At 44.1% G+C, this 21,614-nt stretch overlaps 1 protein-coding gene across 4 annotated transcripts in view; it reads right to left on the reverse strand.

Moving 5' to 3' along the window:
* Positions 1-21,614, reverse strand: part of MTCL2 (microtubule crosslinking factor 2) — an 87,650-nt gene that overhangs the window by 25,040 nt on the left and 40,996 nt on the right. For 2 of the 4 annotated variants that reach the window (XM_083443958.1, XM_083443955.1), the window contains exons 4-10: positions 17,970-18,032; positions 10,111-11,340; positions 8,970-9,143; positions 8,417-8,542; positions 6,773-7,003; positions 5,464-5,571; positions 3,592-3,762 (exon numbers count right to left, since the gene is read on the reverse strand). In XM_083443958.1, the coding sequence (XP_083300084.1) occupies positions 3,592-3,762; positions 5,464-5,571; positions 6,773-7,003; positions 8,417-8,542; positions 8,970-9,143; positions 10,111-11,340; positions 17,970-18,032 (2,103 nt within the window). The remainder of the gene's footprint in view (positions 1-3,591; positions 3,763-5,463; positions 5,572-6,772; positions 7,004-8,416; positions 8,543-8,969; positions 9,144-10,110; positions 11,341-17,969; positions 18,033-21,614) is intronic. The other 2 variants (XM_083443956.1, XM_083443957.1) reach the window with 2 other exon arrangements.

The following is a 21,614-nucleotide window of genomic DNA, read 5'->3' on the forward strand; positions in this document are numbered from 1 at the left end:
GGAATTGGTTGGTTTGAAGACAAGGAACACACCCAGCATGCCTATCCTTTTAACCCAGTGGTTCCACCACTTTCTTCCCCATGAACCATTTGAAAAATGCTGAGTCTTGGCAGACCACTTAATGATTATTCTGCCTTCTATAGCAATTGCAATGCACAGTGCTAAATGTTATATGATATTTAATTGTATTTTTGTTGCTTCTTTTTATATACTGAATTCAAATTGTAATGCAATAAAATGCAATATAAGAAGTGAAAGAAGCAATGAATATACAATTAAAAATCTGTATGAATTATCATTTATTCAATTTATATCTCATCCTTCCTTCTTCCTCCCAAAGGAGCCTGGCCAACAATATTTAATGCAATGGATGTGTTGTCTCTTGTCTTCAACCGCAAATCCATAGACCTAAGTGAAACTCACAGACCACTGGTGGTTTGCAGGCCACAGTTCGGACTGCAGCCTCTGGAATCAGTTTCAAGACTGGCAGTGTGTTTTGTAGATTATGGTCCCCCCCCCCCACTCCAATCTTGAAGCAGAGAATGTGCCATTATTCTAGCATTTCAAAGTAAGCAGCACACTAAGATAACCATATAGCACCACTATGCCGAAGTGTTGCAGGGAGGGAGATATAGTATCTTCTGTTGGAGCATTTCCTTTCCACATTTTATGTGAACCTGAATGATCCACTTAATCTGTGTTCACAGAAAGCAGAGTATCCTATCCTTTTGACTTCATACTTCACTTCTCACCTGACTATTTTGCATCAGCAGTATTCTTAAATTTGGGCTGCTTTTATCCTCCAGTTCCCTTAGAATCCACAGTAAGACAGAAGAGCTGTTTGAAGGAAGAGTCACTCCAAAACCAGCTACAGAAGAGGATTCACACTTGCTCCAGCTGACTAAGAGCAACAAAACAGGAAGTGGGGGGGGGGGTTAGGGGGAGGGACAAAGGCTCACTGGAACTGCCAGGTCCATCTAGACAGGATACATGAGTTGCCTTTTTCCTTAAGATTGGGCCTAGCTCAGACTTGTCAGAGCTTGTTCAGAAATTAAGCATTTGACCATTCTTTTCAATAGAATATTGGAACTCTGTTTAAAAACAATAGCACAGGATAGCAACATAAGGACAAAAGCAAACAGGGGCTTTGGAAAAAGGAACCAGAGGATCACATCCAATGGTTGCATTTAGGCTTTGCTGGAAGACTTTAGGATATTACCAAGCCCCAAACTCAACAACAGGTTGTTATTTAAAAAAATAATCAAGGTTTTGTTTCCCCCTTTGCAGAAAGAGTCATGGGATTTCTCTCACATTCTACTAGAAAGGTACCAGATTTAAAGCAGGAGAGAACAGAATGGCACTGTTCTTATGAGGACAGAGTCCTTGCCAGTGCTGTTCTGCATCTATGGGTAAAAAACCCGAAGTGTTATATGCACAGCAAGATGTGAATTTGTGCTTGGGTTCAGTTATTTCTGGGTGACGGAAGTGGAAGGGGAGATGACTCAACCCTTCTCCAAGACTGATGATGTTACTGTTGATCTTAGCCACAAAACCAGCCAGGAGGCAGACACAGTCTTCTCACTTCCATCCTTCAAGCTCCCCCAAGCTCAACACACATGTTATTTAGAAAGCTGCTGAATAAGCAACTTGAAGCATTAATGCTGGGCATGCACCTACATGAATGTGAATACACTTGAGACAGAAGATGTGCTCTGTGATGTCAGGGTGACAGATCTCCAGACGTCAACTCCAGACATCAACTCCAAGGCACGTTAAAGAAAAAGGTTCTTCGATGTGGAGAGGTAGCTGTCATACTATCAAAATATTGATGTGTTGGTGTTTTCCTGTCCCAGAGGGGAAATCTTATCCAGCTTACGGACACGGAGTTCAGGAATAACCAGAACACAAGAAAGCAGAAACAGAGCAGCAAAAGTGCAGAAGAGAAGGACAGAGTCTCCTGCCTCCCTCCTTCATTCTTACTGACAGACCACTGGACCTCTAGTAGCAAAGAGGGAGCAAGAGAAATAGTTCTAAGGGCCCTAGAGCAATGCACTAGCAATACACTTTTCTTCTGAAGAATAATTCTTGTAACAACTAGAGTGGACAGCTGGCAATGCCACATGCTCCCAGAGTAGTTATATGACCCTTAACCTGCCTAACAGATCAGGGTTTAAAAGACAAACACACTGGGGATAGTGGCATTACTAGAGCCCAACTCACATAAGCCAAAGCTGCTATACTGTATATGTTGTTGCCAAACTGTCCCAAGGGTGCAATTATGTGCTGAATGCAATGTGCGACCCAGCGCATACCTGGATACAAATGCAACTTCCAGTATCTGTTGTCATGACAACTTGAAAAAGTGCCACCAAGATCATGAAAAATAGCTAGCAGCGCAGTGCTGTTCATGCGCTACATCTGCCGTGCGATTAGAGGAATGTGCACACATGAGGACAACACAGGTTACACTCTATGGACAACCCCTAGGCTGTATGGAACAGACCACTGTGTTAACAGGAGGTAGGGAGGGAAGAGGACAAAGGATGCCAAGATGCTGCCGTGCTGCTTGTGAGCAGACAGACTCTTCTTAGTTGATGCGGAGGCAGCCTAGGAAAGCCACAGGATCTGCTAAGGAAACCCTCCTCATGAGTCAGCTATATGTGTAAAGGCGTAATGCCAAAGGCAAGGTTTGCAGCTGCTGCTTTGTACATATCTGGAGGTTCCCTCGTGCATCAACCAAGAAATGAGAACACATGGAAGGAAAGCCCGTGGGCTGGCTTACAGCCTCCTCAGAAGGGAGCTCTTGGTCAGAAGCACTGTCACTCAGCCATTTCTGCAGCAGGCTCCCACACAGCTACAGTCAGGAAGCTTGAGTTTTATTACCTCTTTGCAAGAAGAGTGCCAGATTATGTTAGTCTTGGCAGGCAAAAAGGCCTTTCTTGCATAATATACTGGATATAGCAGAAAGAAAAAATATATATAAATACAAAAGCAGCAGAACACCCTGATCCATTTCTGGACCCATCTCATGTACGTACCACCTAGATACAACACTGTCCTCCCAGTGGTTCCATTGGGGTAACAATGGAGTATGGAAATGGTTCATAATTGGGTCTCTGAAACAATGGATCTTTTTTGTTAGCCAAGCCCAATTCCAAATCACAAGCTGGGGGACCCATTCCAACTTTATCAAGACATGCCCTGAGTTTGAGTATTCCACTTCACCATAAAGCATCACTTATTTCACGCCTCATGGCCCCAAAATCATCAGAAATGACTGAAGATCTCAATACAGTGACAGACCTCTCAGGCAACAGGCTGATCCAAACATAATGCCAAATGATGGCGTAATCGGCTTGTGTGCTTCCTCATCCATTTATGAACCCCTGATGGCCCCCATCACTCTTGGTCAGACATGCCATTGTTTCCTGTTACATACGAATCGGCAAACTACCCCTCGCCAAACCTAAATGAAGCTCATGATTTGAAGCATGCAAGGTAACACAGAGAATGTGAGCTGCTGCCTTTTAGAGTGAAGATAAACTTTATGCAGTTTGAGAGAGTAAAAAATGTGATGCTTGGATATCTGACCTGTGCGATGAGACACTTGAGCTCAGTTCTCTCCATTTCCCAGGTCGCCTTAGCCTTGGCAAACTGTTGCTGCAGCTCGTTCATGCCTCTTCTCTCTTCGCGCAACTCTGTGCACAGCTCCTTCAAGGTCACCTTCATGTCTGATAGGGTCTTGATATACTCATTGGCCTGCTAGAAATACAAAAAATGCATAATAAAGTATGACTGCCATGCACACAGCACATTATAGACACCGGCCATCACTTTTCACAATCCTTATGCAGTCAAAAAGAGAGGGGGTTTGAAGGAGAAGCATGCACTCTGAACTAAAGGCAGGGAGAAGAATAGAATCGTAGAGCTGAAAGGAACACCAAGGGTCATCTAGTCTAACCCCCTGCAAGACAAGCCCGTGTGTGTTCATGTGTAATAGTTAGGGTGCTGGACTAAGACTGGAGAGACCCAAGTTCAAATCCACACTCAACATTCTGAAGGGCCAATCACAATCTCTCTGCCCAACCTGTTTGGCAGGATTGCTATAAAAAAAGCAGTGGGAGGGGGCTGCTATGCTTAGCTCCTTGGGGGAAGGGTCAGATATAAATGATAGTGAAGTGAAAGTAATAAATGCAATAAGGAAGCTCATTAACTGATTTTTTTTCTAAACTGAATTTAAACTATGCCACTTCTCTCAGAGTTGGGAGTTCATGGGAAAAGTAGTTTAGTCTGATAATCAGTTTAGGGTGAGCAAAAGCAGACACCTGTGCCCTGCCCAGCCTCAAAGTGCTTCACTGTGGTTTGTGGGGATTGGTTAAAAAGCAGGAGAAATAAGCAGCCCAGGTTAAACTGACTTGAGTAACAAAGTAGTTACTGAATCAGCAGCCAGAAAAATGCTGGTGAAGAACATCTTCCCTGGATAGGTGATCTAATGACTATCTAAGACTTTTTGCACACATGGGCATTGGCAGGAATTTTTCTGGGAGGGAGGGGGGGGAAAGTAAATACTCCAAACAAACAAAACACAGTGAACATCAGAGAACAGTTCTAGCATTTATGGTGGCTGAAGAGTGTGGCACCGTCTAGATAGACACGCCTTCTGAGCAACTTGTGCTCCAGCTTTACCCCTCCGTTGGTTCTCAGTGGGTACCACTGCTGTCCATCTAAGGGTTCTTTCCCTTCACCCATTAATTAATTGCACTGCTGCTTCACAGAATGAGCCCCTCTTTGTCAGGGAGTGCACCACTTGTTGCCCTCATCCGTCCTCCTCTGGGGTGGAGAGAATGTGAGGTACAAGAGAGGGGAAATTATCCTGGAAGGTAAAAAAAATAAATTTAAAAAAGGTTGCACAAACCCCTCCCATTCTTTGGTGCTCCATGCAAAACCAAAGGATTACTTAGGGTCTAAGTCTCAGGAACAGACATAGGAAGCTGCCGTCTATGCAGGCCTTTGTGGAGCATCCAACAAAGTCGCTGTGTGAGCGGAATGATTTGCACGACAGAACTTCCCCTCCTTCTATTCTCCCCAAGCACCACCTCCCAGATCTGCACAGGTCTGCACCTTTAAATCTGGGTGGGGTGCAAAAGACCAGAGGGAAGACCAGAGGGATAGGAATTTCTGTTACACAGACAGAAGTTGTTCCACCAGCACAGCTTGGTTGGACTCAGCCCATACTATTTGTCCTCCTATCCCAGAACTGTCTTCTGTGACTGGAAGAATTCCAGGGTCTCGGGAAGTGAGAGGTCTTTTGCACCACTTGCTACCTGATCCTTTTAATGGGAGATGCCACGGATCTTCAGCTGCCACAGAGTTACAGGCCAAAGTGCTCTTTGTGGGGAACCTTCTTCACTGCATCCCAAGCAGGAAGAAAATTCCCCAGCAGGGCACCTCATCACATCTCACCGAGTCCTGAGACCAGGTATCTCTGATACACATCTTGTTATCTGCTTGCTGCTGGGGGTTCAGCTCCTCCTCTTCAATCAGCAGGTACAGTTCTTTCATGCTGTTCACCTGGAAAGAACAGGGCAGGGCAAGTAGTGAGTGGACGTCTTCAGTGGCTGCATAGAAAAGGACGCAACAGTAGTAGCCTGACCTACTGGATCCTTTAAACAGAGGTTAACAGGTTTAGGATGATTAACAGTGAGATGAAGGATACAGACTGTAACAAGATAGGAATGTGCACCCTTGAGAGATGCCTCTGTGTCACATCATCACAGTGACTTTCAACAGCATTCTCCTCTTTGTGTTTCTGTCTCAGGTACCTTTCCTGCACATTTGTGCCTAGCAGAACCATCTGTTGGATTCCATGTTAGCCTAGTTTACCAAGAGGTTGTTGTACCCAGGTCTTCAATCACTAAGTTTATGAAAAGATGCCTTGTGTGTCACTTCTCTTAGAGCAATTTAATCTGTGACACTAAAAAGTGCATTTATGCCTCTCTTGTGATTCTCCGTATCACTTATAAATGTAGTTCATGCAGCAGAGGAGAAACTAAACACACACAGAGATCAACGTAGAGACTTCATATTTCTGTGAAGAACCTCACTTTTTCATGAAGAATCTAAAACAAAGTCCATTTAAGCCTCATGTGTGAAACTGCCTTGTATTTCAGCAGCCGACCTTCACCAAGCTGAACTTTATTCACAGCTGAGAAAGCAGCTTACATGCTAAAGGCAAGATAGCAGTTCTTGAGAAGGTCATATGGAAGACAGGAAGCAACTGATAAATTGGAGCTGATATGAGCCTCATTCTTGGCAAGTTTTGATAGAGCCCAAAAGAGAAGCCAGGATACCACCCATTGCTATCTAGGAGACATAATATGTAGTCTAAGAGTGGCTAACCTGTGGCTTCCAGATGTTGTTGGACTCCACCTCCCATATGGCCCAGCAGTAGCCAATGGTCAAAGAATTTGGGAGCTATAATACCACAACATCTGGAGGGACACAAATTAGCCACCTGTGATGTAGTTCATCCACACTACTATTGCAGCCTCATTCACCCTGTTTCTCTCCCTTCTCTTTGTAAGTGATACAGCAAAAATACATGGGCTGTGGCTATCTATGCAATTTATTGAAGTGTAGAAAAACAAACTCAAAGCAATTAATAGAAGCAAAAACACATGATTAAAACAAAAGGTCAGAATTATCTGCTTTAATGTCAGAAGTATACTTTTGACTAGTCAGCAGAGAAGCTCATGCTCAAAGCCTGCCATACCTCCAAGAAGTCATTGCCCTCATTTTGTAGGATCTTTCCCTGCCTCCAATGCTTCAGAAACCACTTGAGCTTCATGAAAAGGAGCAAGAAATTTTGCTTGAACTGCTGGGATTCCTGCACCAGAAGGTTCTTCTCCTGGCTCCAGAACTTTTGCTCCAGTCTCCTCTGTAGGTTCAGGCTCTGCAGCTCAAATTCTCGCCTCAAGAGGGCCTTCTGGTGATCTTCCTTCAACTGACAGAGAATGGGAAGAGATGGAAAGTAGGTTTGTTAAACGGAGTGAAGTAACAGGGTGAGTACACCAAAATAATCAAGGATAGCTGAGCAAAGAGGAGACACAGGCATTCACATCCTTTTAAAAAGAATTTTCACATCCACACAAGTTCACTTTAGCTGCTCAGTTTTGGGGCTATGACTAGTTTTAGGGGGGAATGAGTATTTTGGAAAGGACCAGGATGGTAACAGACAGAGAAAGGATAGAAGCACCATTGGTTTATGAGCACATGTCAGGGGTTACATCAATGAAAAACCACAAAGATGGCTTCTGGGCTAGGACATAGTTATCATCATCCCCATCTCAAACTTCCAACTCAGTAAATGTCTTGAGCTTTCCACTGACACTTCACATGCTTCCCAAAATTTCTGCAGCTAGAAATCCCAGAATTCTGGGCTTTTGTGTTTATCAACTGTATTTCCCAGGGAGCTGCAATTCATGCCTGTTGCCTAAATACAATACTCACAGGTAAAATACATCCAGAGGCCTGACTAATAACTCCTGTGAATGGCCTTTTGCCACAATATTTTACTGGCACTTGTTGCTGTGGCTTATGCATCTGGGCAAATAGCTAAGTTCCAGACATGACTAGAGGATTCTAGTGATTGCCATTCATCACTCAGAACAAGGTGGGCAAGAGAGCAAGAAGAACCTTGCTGAATCAGGTTGAAGGGCCATCTAGTCCAGCACTCTATTTTCACTGTGGCTAAACAGATGCCTATGGGAAGCAGAACCTCAGGACAACAGCACTCTCTCCACCTGGGACCCCCAGCAACAGAAGTATTTAGCCTCCAGGAGTGGAAGCAGAACACAGACTTCATGCCTAGTAACCATTAATAACTCAATTTTCCATGGATTTCTCTAGTAGTATTTTAAGCTCATCCAAATTGACAGCCATCATTATAACCAACAGAAGCAAATTCCACGATTTAACTATGTGGGCTGTGCAAAGAAGTACTTTCTTTTGTCTGTTCTGAATCTTCCAACATCCAGCTTGTAAGTTTGAGAGAGATTTGAGAGACAGAAGAGGTCTCACAAAGAATGGCTATCTTTATATGGAAGCTAGAGAACCCATAGCTGACTCCACCAATTCTGCTTGGCTGCTAGACGACTGCCGAGTTCAGGTTTGTTTTCAGAGCGTGCTTGTTATGGATAATGTACTCTCAGCATGTTGAGGGGTCATATGGAAGCATTTGCCTCTTTCCTGGCAGCCAAACAAGGTAGCAGCTGCTTTGTGCTTTCATTCAATGCTGAACTAGGATGTGCCTGAAGTAATGGGAGGGATTAAGCCCTGTGCCTTTAGTCCCTCCTGTACTCTTGTTGCATGTCTCATCTTCTGGCCTGGAGAGTGGCTCCAGGCAAATCTCACTGACCTGGCAGATTTTCTGGGTGAAGTTCTCTGCTTCCTCTTTCCTCAGTTGCCTCTCCTGGGAGAGCTGTTCTTGTAGGCCCCTCAAGCTCTCATTAGCCTCTGAAAGGACCAGTTGCAATTCTTTGATCTGCGGGGAATAGTTTAATCAAAGCCAACAACAGTCAGGTATGTCATCCTTGCAAAAACTAATCTCTCCATGTGTTTTTTTTAAAAAATATTTTTATTAAAGGCCCATGGAAGAACAGCCAGCTTCTTGCAGGGAGTGACCTTGGCCTGTATGTAACACCCTGTTGTCATGGTGAGGAACCTCCGATCTGTAGGTCAAGTTAGGCCCATTAGGCTATTTCCCGAGTCTCCAGCCACGTCCACCTGTTTCTCACTTGTCATGTGACATTGGGATAGGTAACACAAGATTTGTATATGGGCCATGCCATTCTTTTTCCCATCCACATGAAATGTGTTGATCTAGTATTTCTGCAGTCAACTTATTCTCCCCAGAGTCTCCAGCCTTCTTGCCTCCCTTTGGGAACATAATCCCATACTTTGACACCTACCTCAGCCACATAGGAGTCCTTCTCCTCTGGTTGATATGACTTGTAGCTCCTGTCAAGTTCCATGTTGGGATCCACATCCATGGTGGCGGTGCTGTTGCTGCTGCTACTGCGGTAGAGATCAGAGGTCCTGCTCTCCGTGATGTCCCAGTCGGGGGGCTCCCTAAAGTCAGACTGCTGCATGCATGGGTAAGTTAATGAGAACAAACCAAAAGAGCAGAAAAGAAAAGAAAAAACAAACAAAACAATGGGTCTCAGGAACAATAAGAGCTACAAGACAACAAAAAGGATGAAGAGGAGGAGGAACTTCACTACCGTGGCAGAAGACAAAGTGGAAAACAAAAGGAGACACAAAATGAGCAGACACGTGGGCTGGATTGTTTGGGGAGGGGGGAAAAGAGAGAGAGGGAAAAAATGTGCAAACACCAGTTATGGTGCCATGCAGTGCCTGGGGTGGGGCTAGTTGAGGGAGGAAGGGGGGGCAGGAGCATGCACAAAAATAGAACTCTGAAAAACTGGAGTGTGCTTCAGGAGGTTGCAACCCTTCCCCAGATCCCCTTCCCTTTCTTAGGTCTTACCTTAGATCAGAAGCAGCATGTACCTGGCCTCCTGGCAACAGCAGCAGTATCGTTTACCAGAAGGGATGAACTGGAAGGGAGCCTGGTACTGTGTGGGCACATTGGTGGCACCAATGTGGTGCTGTTGCTGATGCAGCCCATACAATGCCACTACCTGCAAGCAGTAGCAATTCAATTGCCAGGAGGCCAGGTGTGCAGTGATGCTCCACTAGCTGCTGTTGTCCTAGACCAGTCTTCTCCAACTTAGTGTCCCCCAGATGATGATGGACTGCAGCTGGTACTAAATAATTCTTCAGCAGCAGCTGTAATGTGGTTTCCACTTCTCAAAGCAATCTTCCTCCTGCCTCATGCACACTCCACTAAACCAGAGTCCTACCTTGTCACTAGCCACAGTTCCATGCAGTGAGCCAGTTGTTAGTTGTCATTTCAGAAAAGAGAGGCAGAAAAGGGAAGTTACATTAACAGGGCCAGGTTCTGATTTGTTAAAGCAGGAGAAAACAGCATGGGCAAATAAAGCAATAATCACTGCCAGGAAGCTACTGTTGACATCTCAGGAAAAGCCTCACCTGGAATTCAGAGCCATGAGCTTTCTGCAGAGCCTCTTTTGTGGAATCCTGGGAGCTGGCGCTTGGCAAGGAGTCCTTCAGGTCTTTCAGGTGGTCTCCAATGTAGTCCACCTTCCTCATGAAGGTGTTTAGCTCCTGCTGAAGGACCCCAAGCCTCATCAAAATGGCACTGATCAGCTTAGAGTCAGTCATACTCTCATTATCCATGGCTTCGCTCAGCACCAGCTCTGCACAGTCATTGTCCATGCAGAGCTTGAGACTGGAGGTGAAGCCATTGGCATCAGAGATCAGGACATCAATGGCTTTGCTGACAAGCGCAGCCTGGTCCCTGATGTCAAGGAGGGTCTCAAGGTCCTTGGACTTGAGAAGCCTGCAGGGGCTGCTTTCATGCGACTTGCTAAAGCCATTGCCAGGTGCTCTCTCCTTGGCATCATTCTCTCCCCCAATGGGCACCTCTCTCCAAAGCGACGTTGGGATGCACTGGGCAGAGTCACCAGCCTCAGCATCCGTCTCCAGCATGGGCCGAGTGGTCTGGCAGGAAGCAAGGTCACAGCGCTGCAAGTTGGAGAGCAGGACACGGTTCTCATACTGGAGCTTCTTAACCTTGCCACTTAGCTCACTGATTTGGACCTTGGCCGTGGCCAGTTCTTCTTGGGAGGTCTCACTAATCACTGAGCAGCTGTCCTCAGACAGAGTGATGTCCAGGTCATGGTCTGACTTGTACTTATTGAGCTCATTCATGAGGAGCTTGTTCTGCTCCTCCAACTCCATCAGCGAGCGCCTCAGCAGTTCTGCCTCCTCCTCCACAAACTGCAAGTGCCGCCTAAGCTCCACCACACTGTCCCCAGAGTCCCCGCAGTTTGTCATGGAGAAGGCAAACCGGATGTCTTGCCCTAAGAGTTCTTTGTCTCCTTGGCCCCTCATGTCTTCCATCTCTGCCCTCAGCCCTCGGTTCTCAACCTCAAGCTCTACTATCCTCCGGCTCAAGATGTTGGCTTCTTCCTCTACAAGCTTCAGGTGGACTTTTAGCTCTGCCTCTCTGGAATGAGGGGAGTCAGCCAGTTCCTCTATGGAGAGGGAGCTCTCCAGGTCCCCATACAAGGATCTGTACTTCGTCAGCTCCTCCTTCATACTGTCGTTCTCTTTGGCTAACTTGGTCAGTTTCTTGCACATCAGAGCAGATTCCTCCTTAGCAAAATGCAATTGACACTTGAGGTCTGCGCTGTCCTCCTAGCATAAAAGAAAGGTACAAACGGTGCAAGCATTACTAAAAACGACACTTTGGGCAGGGTGCTCTGCGCAAAACAGATTATCCTTGAGGCTAACCTTTATTATGGCATGACGGTTAAAACTAACAATCCACATACTTGAACTTTGTAACATCTACATCCATGTCACACAGGCATGCCAAGATGGGGCAAAATCTGCTGGCCATCTTGTTTGTTTCCGGTGATTAACCTCTTTATCTCAATGATCCTGGAATATTGTCTTGCTTCCCTGTTGCTTGAGTGGAGGAAAGTTTGCCTATGTGGCAGCCTATGTGTTGCCTGGCAGATGTAGCTGGACTACAGTTCCCATCATCCTTGACCACTGGTTGTGCTAGCTAGGGCTGAAGGGAATTGGAGTCCAAGAACATCAGGAGGGCACCATGTTGGCTAGCCCTGCCCAATAAGGAACCAGTTCCTTTTACACGAGTACACTGTGGTATCAGTTTTACTGCCTTTGAAATATACATGTGAGCCTTCCTACACACACTGCAGATTGATTGTTTCCAGATACAATACAAGATTTGACACTCCTGCATTAGCTAGTCTGGTCCCTTCTGCCCCCAAGGTAGCCCCCTCAGGAACTTTCCAACATAACTGGCAACAGATTATAGAAAATAGTGTTTCCCTTGCCATTCCAGTCCTCAAGGGCAGAATGGTCACACTTTTCAATTTCTATAAACTTGTCCTTTGGGCTACATTCTGTAGAATATAAACAGAATGAACAAATCTAGTAATAGAACAGCTTTGCCCTGGGTCCACAGTGCTGCACATCTCTAAGTTAGCTTAAACTCTGACACACAAAGACTGCATTTTTAGGCTGTACAATTTACATCTAATCTGTGGTACTGTTTGCAAGAAAAAATAAAATAAGGCTTATTTTGTCTGTGGATTAAAAGTGCCAGCTCAAACACAAGGGGGTTTTTATTGGTATGGCTCCGAACAAAGAAAGCCTTGTCACAGAACTCCTTAAGTATTTGGTCTTTCCTGAAGTTCAATAACTGAGGGAAGATGAGAGGGGAATAAGATTGAGCCCCCAACTCCAAAACTGGGGTGGAGAAGACTTGTCACTCCCCAAGTAGATCACCCTGCCTCATATTACTATCATGTGAAAATGCATACGCTGTGTACTCCCATGTGTGTTTGCTCAGAACAAAGCCCCACTATGCTCAGCTGAACTTACTGCTAGTTTGGAGTTTGGGGCTACAGTTCTAAACAGATCCTTAAAAGAGCCCAGCTGTCTAAGACAAACACAGGCCAAAGGAACACCATTCCCACCAGGAGAAGAGAGATTCATCTCTCCCATAATTTTGAAAATTTGAATCTTATACAGATGAAGATTCTGCGCTTAACCCAGAATGAAGAGGGTGGTTTGCTAGGGAAGAAGAGACAGTCAGTCTGATGGACCAGTCTGAATAATTTTAAACATATACTTTTGATATATTCACCAACAAAATACTAAAAGAAATACACCCTCCACCCAAAAGTAAAGAATTGATCAGCTATTAAAAGGAACAATTGTATCCATACAAAGAGAAATACTATAAATGAGACTCAAATGATCCAGAATCACCCACATTCTGGATAATCTATTTTGCATATGTGATATTTCCAGAGCTGTACTACTAATTTTTAATGGACTATATTGGGTTCTGAGGGGGTGAAGTACAGGACTTTGAGAACCAGAGATGATCTGAAGCAGACACAATGTATCCTTTTCAATAACGTTATATTATCTCCAGTCCCCAAACTGCAAATGAACTGATCCATCACTGTCTAAACACACAGTATTTTCTTCCTACCCCCTTCTTAATTTTTCTTTCCTTAAGATTTCAGTAATTGCCCCGAGAGTCACACTAAATATGATGTGTGTGATCTGTGATTGGATCTCCCAATGCCTTTTTGTTTTCCTAAAATAAGCCACAGGGGATTATTTGGATTTGGACAATTGCACTTGGGGTGGGGGAATTGAGAGTTTAACACTTTGCCCACCAACTGTTTCCCCAAGGGGAATCCTTCCTCTCCAAGCTGCAATTAGCTGCAAAGAAAAAGAAAAATCAGGTAGCTCTATGCACCCTTCAGAACTAACAACCAGTTTGCCGAAGGTTCAGTAATGGAAAGGTTTAGTCATGCTCCAAGTTTCAAGAGAAGGAAAAAAATTCTAAGGAGTCAACTTGCAATTGGTTACTGATTTAGCAAACAGAAGAGAGCTGATCAAATTCCAAAGTATCTAATTCTCCATCTATCCTAGCATCATCTTCAAGTCTCCCACCAAATGCTTATGTTCACATGATCACAAAAAAACATGATGCCTTTGGTACTAAGTGGCAAAGTCAGGACAGCCTGTTCAATACAATTTTTTTAATGCATGTTTGAATCAACTCTAAGATTATGTAGGACCGCTGGGGGCGGGTTGAAGTGGGTAAGGTTAAGGAAACAGAACCTTTTTGACCTTTCTATGTCTTACGAGGGCTTGATCCTAAATAAACCCCACAGATGAAACCAAGGCACGATTTTTGTATGTGTGAATTCACCTCAAAGGCGGAGCAACGTGCTGAAACAGAGGAAAACATTTCCCTTTTGAAAGGCCCCATGACATGGCAGGGAAGGAGGAAGTCAGCTTTTACAGTTGGGAGTGTGTTTCTGGCTCATTCCAAAAGAGAGCCAAATAACTGTGACTAAAGCCCTTGCTAACGGATGAATCTGTTCTCTTCCCTGCAAAAGACAAGGGCGGAGAGAAATCCCCGCTCTGCTCTCCCAGATCTCCCAATGCCTCCCCCCCCCCCCGCCCCACAACCTCCGCCCTCCAAACCGTTAGGAAATACTATACAGTTTGGAGACTTATTTGCTCAAATTCCCTGTGGAACTCCGAGGATTTGAATTTTCCCCTCAAGGAATATTACCTCATAAGAAATGACTGTTTGGTTATAAAATTAGTTCATTTCCTGTTTCCATAGCTCGCTGAGGGAGAAAAAAAACTGACAAATTCCTCCCCAGAAAAGAAACTCTCCACCAGGCACTCAATGCCTCCTTTCCAGATGGCCAATACAGTGTGAACATTCAGTTGCAACGGTCAGGCCTGACATTGCATCAGCCACAGTTGAAAAAGGCAGCTATTATTAACTCTCTAGAATGTCCTGCATTGTTGTCCTTGCGCATGCAAAAAATTCACTGCACCAGATCCAGGCACAGAAAAATCTCACATGAAAGAGAAGAAAAGACAGTGACTGTTTATCGTTTGACGCATTCATGTGAGCATTCATGCTGCTTTGGAATTCTAAGCACAGCCTCCACACCAAGGTTCAATGGAAACCCTGCACAGCAAAGTAACTTACAAAACTTAATGCTTTTGGAGCCTGGTTTTCAAATGCTCGAACATCCCTCAAGGGGTTCAAATGTCAAGAAGACTTCAGGCTGAGGCCATATGGATGTGGGCATTGTAGCTCTAGTGCTCCCAGTTTGGAGATTTAATACCAAATCAAGGAGCCTGCCCAGCAATGATGAATTTTACTAGTAGTAGTAGTAGTAGTAGTAGTCTCCTTCAGCCATACAGATCTGAAGAGATGAGCAGGTGAATCGATTCCCTCCTCTTAAATGCCTCATATGAACAAACCCTTTTGAAAGGAACTAATTTTCTTCTGAATGTGGGACCCAGAATGCACTGTGGAAGTAAAACAGTAACAGTCATGGAAAGCTTTGCTTTTGATTGGGTGATTAAGTGCAGGGGATCTAGGAATCTACACAGTTATGACTGTACTTGGAATACGGCTTCTTTGGTAGTGGGAGGAAAATGCCTGTGGTATATGTATTAAACTGCTCCTTCTAACAACAACTGCTATCTGTTTACCGGGATCTATTTACTCCACCCTTCATGAACATTTATCTCAAGGAAGTTTACAATACAATTTAAAATCCAAAACAAACAACATGAAAGATATCCTATAAAACTCAGGAGTCCAAAAAGAAGGTATGAGTCAAATGGACAGGGGGGCATGGTACCCTTACAAAGCACAAATTTAATCCCATTCTCCACTCTTCTCTCTATATATATCCATATCCTCAACAATACTTCTTCATGCCTCCCATCCCTTTCCCTCTTTTTTGGATTTAAAGAAGCACAGACCATGTGCAATTTGGCAAACTGCATAAAGCATTTAAGTTGAGTTGATTTTTGAACACTGGTCATATTTGTGTTATTTATTCAAAGAGCATTTTTTTTGACATAGAATTCCAAGCTCATCTACACAGAAAGTTTAGCTACAATATTTTACTTGTACTCAACAACTGCTAATCTATCAGCCTGGAGCCACCAAAGTATGACCGCCGCCAAGCATTTGCACAGAGAAGGCAGATGGACCTTATAATTTTCTGCTAAGGTTCTTTTTTCATTTCACACAAATCATATATTTATATGTAGCTAGATGTTTTTTTCCAAAAAAGGGGGTTGTGCAGAGCATGCTTGCAAAAATGTGTGTGTGTGTGTGTGTGTGTGTGTGTGTGTATACATAATAGTCTTATTCATATATTTAAGTGCAGCAGACCAATATAGGTGAACAGGAAGTCTAAGAACTCTCAGGAAGAATGAGGAGACTGGGAATTCAAACAGACTCAGATTACAGTGTATAAACTTTCTCCTAGGACGTGACATCCTCCCTACAGATAATTATTCTCTTTGCCTGATAATAGAAGTGTCAGAAAAGGGAAAGCACTGATGCAACACGGACTAGATCGTCTTTCCAGATGTTCAGATAGTACTTCTTATAACTGTACAAATGGAGGATCTTCAAAAGGACTGCTTCAAACATTGTAAATTCCCACCTGGAAAGCACTTCATATGCGTTGCCTAATATTTAAGCTCTGCTAAAATACCATTAATAAAACTCACCCATCAACCCACACCCAGTTCAGAACTCTTCCTAGGGTGTGGTGGAGGCTAATGATTATGACCCTATCCTTTCATCAACATTTATGGTATATAAAGCTGCAGTGTATATTACAGGACAAACCTTGGTCTTAGTTACACCAGCATTTGTGGGAGACATGCCTATAATTATTTCTGTGAAGATGATAAGTCTATCACTGCTTCAATCTATCGTGTGCTATAAGCATGCATAGGTGCTATTGTTCCTTAAAGGTATCTGGACAAAAGCATGAATATACTTGCCAGATCACTGACAACTAGCCAAAATGAGGAAGGTGCGAAGTTTCAGCAGAACCATGCATATTTCCCTCAGCTATTTTTGTAACAAATGGTTGTATTCTGAATTCAATTTTAATTTTGGTTTCAATTCGGGCTTCGAGAGGGGCAGGAACTCAATTTAAAAATTACCAACGCAACGCAATGGACTGGAATTCATTCCAGCTTTGTTTTATTCTGTCACCAAGCTGTTTCCTTTGCATCACTGCTTCTTTCTAATGCCACCCCCCCTGGCATTATTACAGGGGATTTGGATAATGTATTCCAGATATTCCACTGCTACTCAGGGTCAACCAACGCAATGCAGAGCATTTAACCACTAGAATCCAAGAATCGAATGCAAAGGCAATTTTAAAATAAAAATAAAAATTGCCAGCCTGTTCTTCTACCTGATTAAAATGTGGTCAGTACCTTTCCGTATAAAAAAAACAAATTGCACAAGCACAGAAACAAAAATGCCACTGGTGCACAGTTTCAACATCGGCTTTTATCCTTTGCATCATGGTACCAGCTGCACTTGAGGGCATATAGGATAACCTTTCACTTTTCAGAAAGTAAAAATATTTATTTGCCAGAGAATGTTGCAACTGGTAAATATGCCGAAGCAGGTGGACATGCTAGAACATTTGAAAATCCTATTCCTCTTACAGCGCACACCTCTGCTTGAACCCTAACAGCTAAAAGTGGCATCCTTTGCAAGAGAACAAGGCAGGGCTCTCTGCTTTGCTTGCCTACAAAATAAATAAAAATCCCGAACTTGCACTGCATACCAGCACAGTGGGTCCACTACCCAGGCCTCTATGGTGAGAAAATAATTAGGGGCAATGGTCAGTTCTATACCCTCCTTATCTTGAAAAAAGATATTCGCACAGCTTTCTTGCTAGGGGGAATAGGGCTGGCTCCCCATGCCAGGTCATGCACACAATAAGCTGAATATACCTAGTCCAGGGAGATACATCCCAACAGCTGGTGTTAAGACAACTAAGGCAAATATGTTTGCTAAGGCAAACACATTCCACATATCTGTTCCTCAAGAACTGAAGACCAGCCCAAATGTACATTTTGAAGTAGCCAGATGCTAAGTCAGCTCACTGTTACATATAGACCATTACCTACTGGTCTATTACTCAGACTAGCTGTGGTTCTCTGGGTTATGATCATTCTCAGCCCTGTTAGCAAAGTTCCTTTTCACTAGAGGTGCCAGGGATGGAACTTGGGACGCTCTTTATGCAAAGTGTGTTGTTCTACCAGTGAGCTGCAGGTTCTCCCTTGATGGGGTTAAGAGAAAGAGAACGTTGTCCTCAGGTACAAGGTGAAGCAACTACATAAGTGCCCAGCAGTTCAGCCCTTACGGCAAGCAAATTTGGCAAGCTGCTTTGCAGGAAGGTGTTAGGTACCTGAACAGATGACTTCTTGTCTGTCTTCCCAAGAGAACGTGATCCTCTTTTCTTCAGAGAATTCTGAAACAGAAGAGGTAATGCGAAGGATAGTTATTTACTGAATTTATTTCCAGCAAAGTTTTCACAATACGTTGCACACATTGATCAAAATTATTTTTTTAAGTGATGAATCTGTTAAAGTGGTAATGAGTTTAAGTAATATGAGCCCTTCATTAATGAAAGATTGAGCCAGTCACCAGCTGGGAGTACTTTTAGGGGCTTCCTTGTTTTGTTTTTTTGTTTGTTTTTTTAGCTTTCTACATTTTTACTCCCAGAATCACATACGAGTTTAATTCTGTATGTTTAGTATTTATTGAATGCCACATATAATTTAGCAACAAAATTAATGGCACTGTATTATATTGTAATGTCTCAGATATTAACTTTGTAATAATCTTTCAGCACACACAAAAATGAAATTAAAAAAACTAGAAAATGAGCTGAGTGCTATTAACAGGCACGAGTCCTTAACATATTCCTCCTTCTTTTCTATCACTGTGCGTTATCCTTCACCCACAAATTTCTGTAGAAACTGACAAGGCTGGAGTCCATAACAGTCTGGGATTCCACTCCCCCACCCAAAAAAAAAGAGAGTATTTCTGCCCAACAGCAATAGTATGCATAATACAGTGGTACTTTGGTTTTCGAACGTCTCCGTTGACGAACATTTTGGTTTTGAATGCGCCTCGGAAGTCAAACATGCCACGCGGCTTCCGCTGAGTGAGAGATCCTGAGGCCTAGCTGTCGGCTGTTGAGTTTTCAGTTTTCGAATGTTTCAGAGCTCGAACAGTCTTCCAGAACGGATTACATTCGAAAACCGAGGTACCACTGTAGTACTTAACTTTTAAAAAGGAATCTGACAATACATTTCCTAAGACTTCACTAAACTTTGACCATTTCATGAGAATCGAAGCAGGAAGAGTGAAGGAATTCAGTATAAGTGAAGCTGAGAAGGCTTTTCTTGACCTTGCCACTTTCAATGGAGCCCAGTGAGGGTGGGACAGTGAAGAAAATGGCCAGAAAAGCATGACAGAAAAGCATGGTAATGCAGTGTATATCTCATTATTAACGATCACTAGTCACATCACAACAGCATTTAATTTGAATCTAGTTTTAAGGAATTTTGGACTGGCATCTGGAGTAGGCAAGCATGGCATACCTTCTGCATAAACTGGAGTAGGTGTGGACCACAGGGCTGGACCATAATGGTAGAAGTGGAACAATTGCACCAAAGCCTATGTCTGTCTGCAAGGGGCCTTCTTGCCTCCATTTACTCACTGCTATTGCACTCACTGTCTGCCTTGCCACCTCTGTCTGTTGTGGTATACAAATATGTATAATAAAACTAACAAATGATTTTAATTCAGTATGGGTTTTGGGGTTTTTTTAAGTTCCTGCACTCCTTTGGGGGATGGGGAGGGACCCTTTCTGAAAACTGCACCTGGGTCTTCCCCATCACCTTAATCCAACCTTGGGTGTTTGCTTTTCCAGCTTTAAATGTCACAACTTGTATTCAGGTTTGCTATGCATTAACAGAAGGCAGCGGATGAGGGTGGGTGGGATATTCCCAAGTGATAATTAAGGCTCTTGAAAATCCATGCATGACTTTTGTTGAAAACTCTCATTTTGATCTGGGCAGGCACAATTCCTGTGTGCAAAGCTAGAAGAGCAGAATACACAAATGACTCTAGCTTTCCTGACAAAATTGGAAAATAGAAGCCACTTCGTATGGGAATCGACACATCTCTATAGCTAAGTGGTGTCGTCTGACATTTGGAGAGCAGCAGAAACACATCCTACAAACAAACACAAAGGAAAGGAAAGCACTGTAGAGAATAAGGTGCCATATCTGAGATATCAAAGGTCGAGATTTATTTATAAAGGGCTAGAAAGCTTTGAAGATTCTTGATCATATGGGCACAGCCTGGCTATTCATAGTCAAGACATATGCTTTCAAGTTGGAGAAAAGAATAACCGCACAAGGTCCAATGAAAAAAAGATTACATCTTAATTACCTTGGCTGAAGCTTTACAGAAAAACCACCTTTGCAAGGCTCAGACAAAAAGCAAGCAGTTGATTATAACCCTATATTTCCAAGTCACTGTGCTCCCCACAAACTAGGGCAGGGGTCTGCAACCAGCGGCTCCGGAGCCGCATGTGGCTCTTTTACACCTTTGCCGCGGCTCCAGGGCGGATACTAGCGTGGGGAGGAGGCGCATTGTGCACCCCGACACTCCCCACTGTGGCGGGCGCTGTACTGGCTGTGACGTCGCATGGGGGGCGGTGCGTGCGTTAGTCACGAACTGTCCCGACGTCACCTTCCCGGTTTTGCGGCTCCCAGTTTTTTTCCCTTCGGAAACGGGTCCAAGTGGCTCTTTTTGTCTTAAAGGTTGCAGACCCCTGAACTAGGGTCTCCTCCCTTCTATTCGCACGTTAAACCACTTTTTTGGGGGGGTTGAATTAATGCCCCATGGGGACGCGGGTGGCGCTGTGGGTAAAAGCCTCAGCGCCTAGGGCTTGCCGATCGAAAGGTCGGCGGTTCGAATCCCCGTGGCGGGGTGCACTCCCGTTGCTCGGTCCCAGCACCTGCCAACCTAGCAGTTCGAAAGCACCCCCGGGTGCAAGTAGATAAATAGGGACCGCTTACTAGCGGGAAGGTAAACGGCGTTTCGTGTGCTGCGCTGGCTCGCCAGATGCAGCTTGTCACGCTGGCCACGTGACCCGGAAGTGTCTCCGGACAGCGCTGGCCCCCGGCCTCTTGAGTGAGATGGGCGCACAACCCTAGAGTCTGTCAAGACTGGCCCGTACGCGCAGGGGTACCTTTACCTTTACTAGCCTAGTAATCATGGGAATGCCTTATTCGCCAGGTACAGTTAACAAACCAGATTCATAACATTTAAATATTCCTATATTTTAAGTCTTCCAACAAAACAATAGGTAGAAGTATTAAGAGATTCGATCCCCTCTCCCAGCAGAAAACTGAATTGGGGAGACGACAATGAAGCCATCAATTTAGAACCCAACTGTTGTGTTCGCATTACGTTGTATAGGAATTGGTAACATCCAGTGATGAAAGCTATCATTATTCTGTGCCAAGCAAGTAGCAGGGGCACACTGGGTTGTTGAATGTTCAGAATTCCTCTGATTATCTGATGCTGGGAATAAACAACGGCAGAGCTGCGTGCCTTCATACCCTGCCTTTGTCTGATTCAGCACGATAACATGTATGTCCAGATTCCGAAGGAACAAGAATTGTACAATTTTAAAGTGGCTTTAGAAATTGGCTGTGCTTGATTCAGAACTTCCTCTCCCTCCTCCTTTTGTCAGGAGCTGCTAGGATCTGTGGGGTGGCTGCCCCATATAATGAACCACTGGAATCAGAGGTTGCAGCCTTTTTGGAAAAGAACCAGAGAGAAATAGCACATTCCTTCGGTTGTTCTTCAGTCCTGACTTCTGACTTGCTCTATGTCAATGGCTTCTTACTTGACTTGCCCTCACACTGGTGCCCACAGCCCAGCCCTGGCATCCTCATAACAGATGACAGCACAATCCTAACCAGGTCTACTAAAAAAAAAGCCCTAATGGAGTTGCAGTTAAGTAAGT

This window comes from Podarcis tiliguerta, assembly GCF_965153285.1.
Source record: "Podarcis tiliguerta genome assembly, chromosome: 6".
Taxonomy (NCBI): domain Eukaryota; kingdom Metazoa; phylum Chordata; class Lepidosauria; order Squamata; family Lacertidae; genus Podarcis; species Podarcis tiliguerta.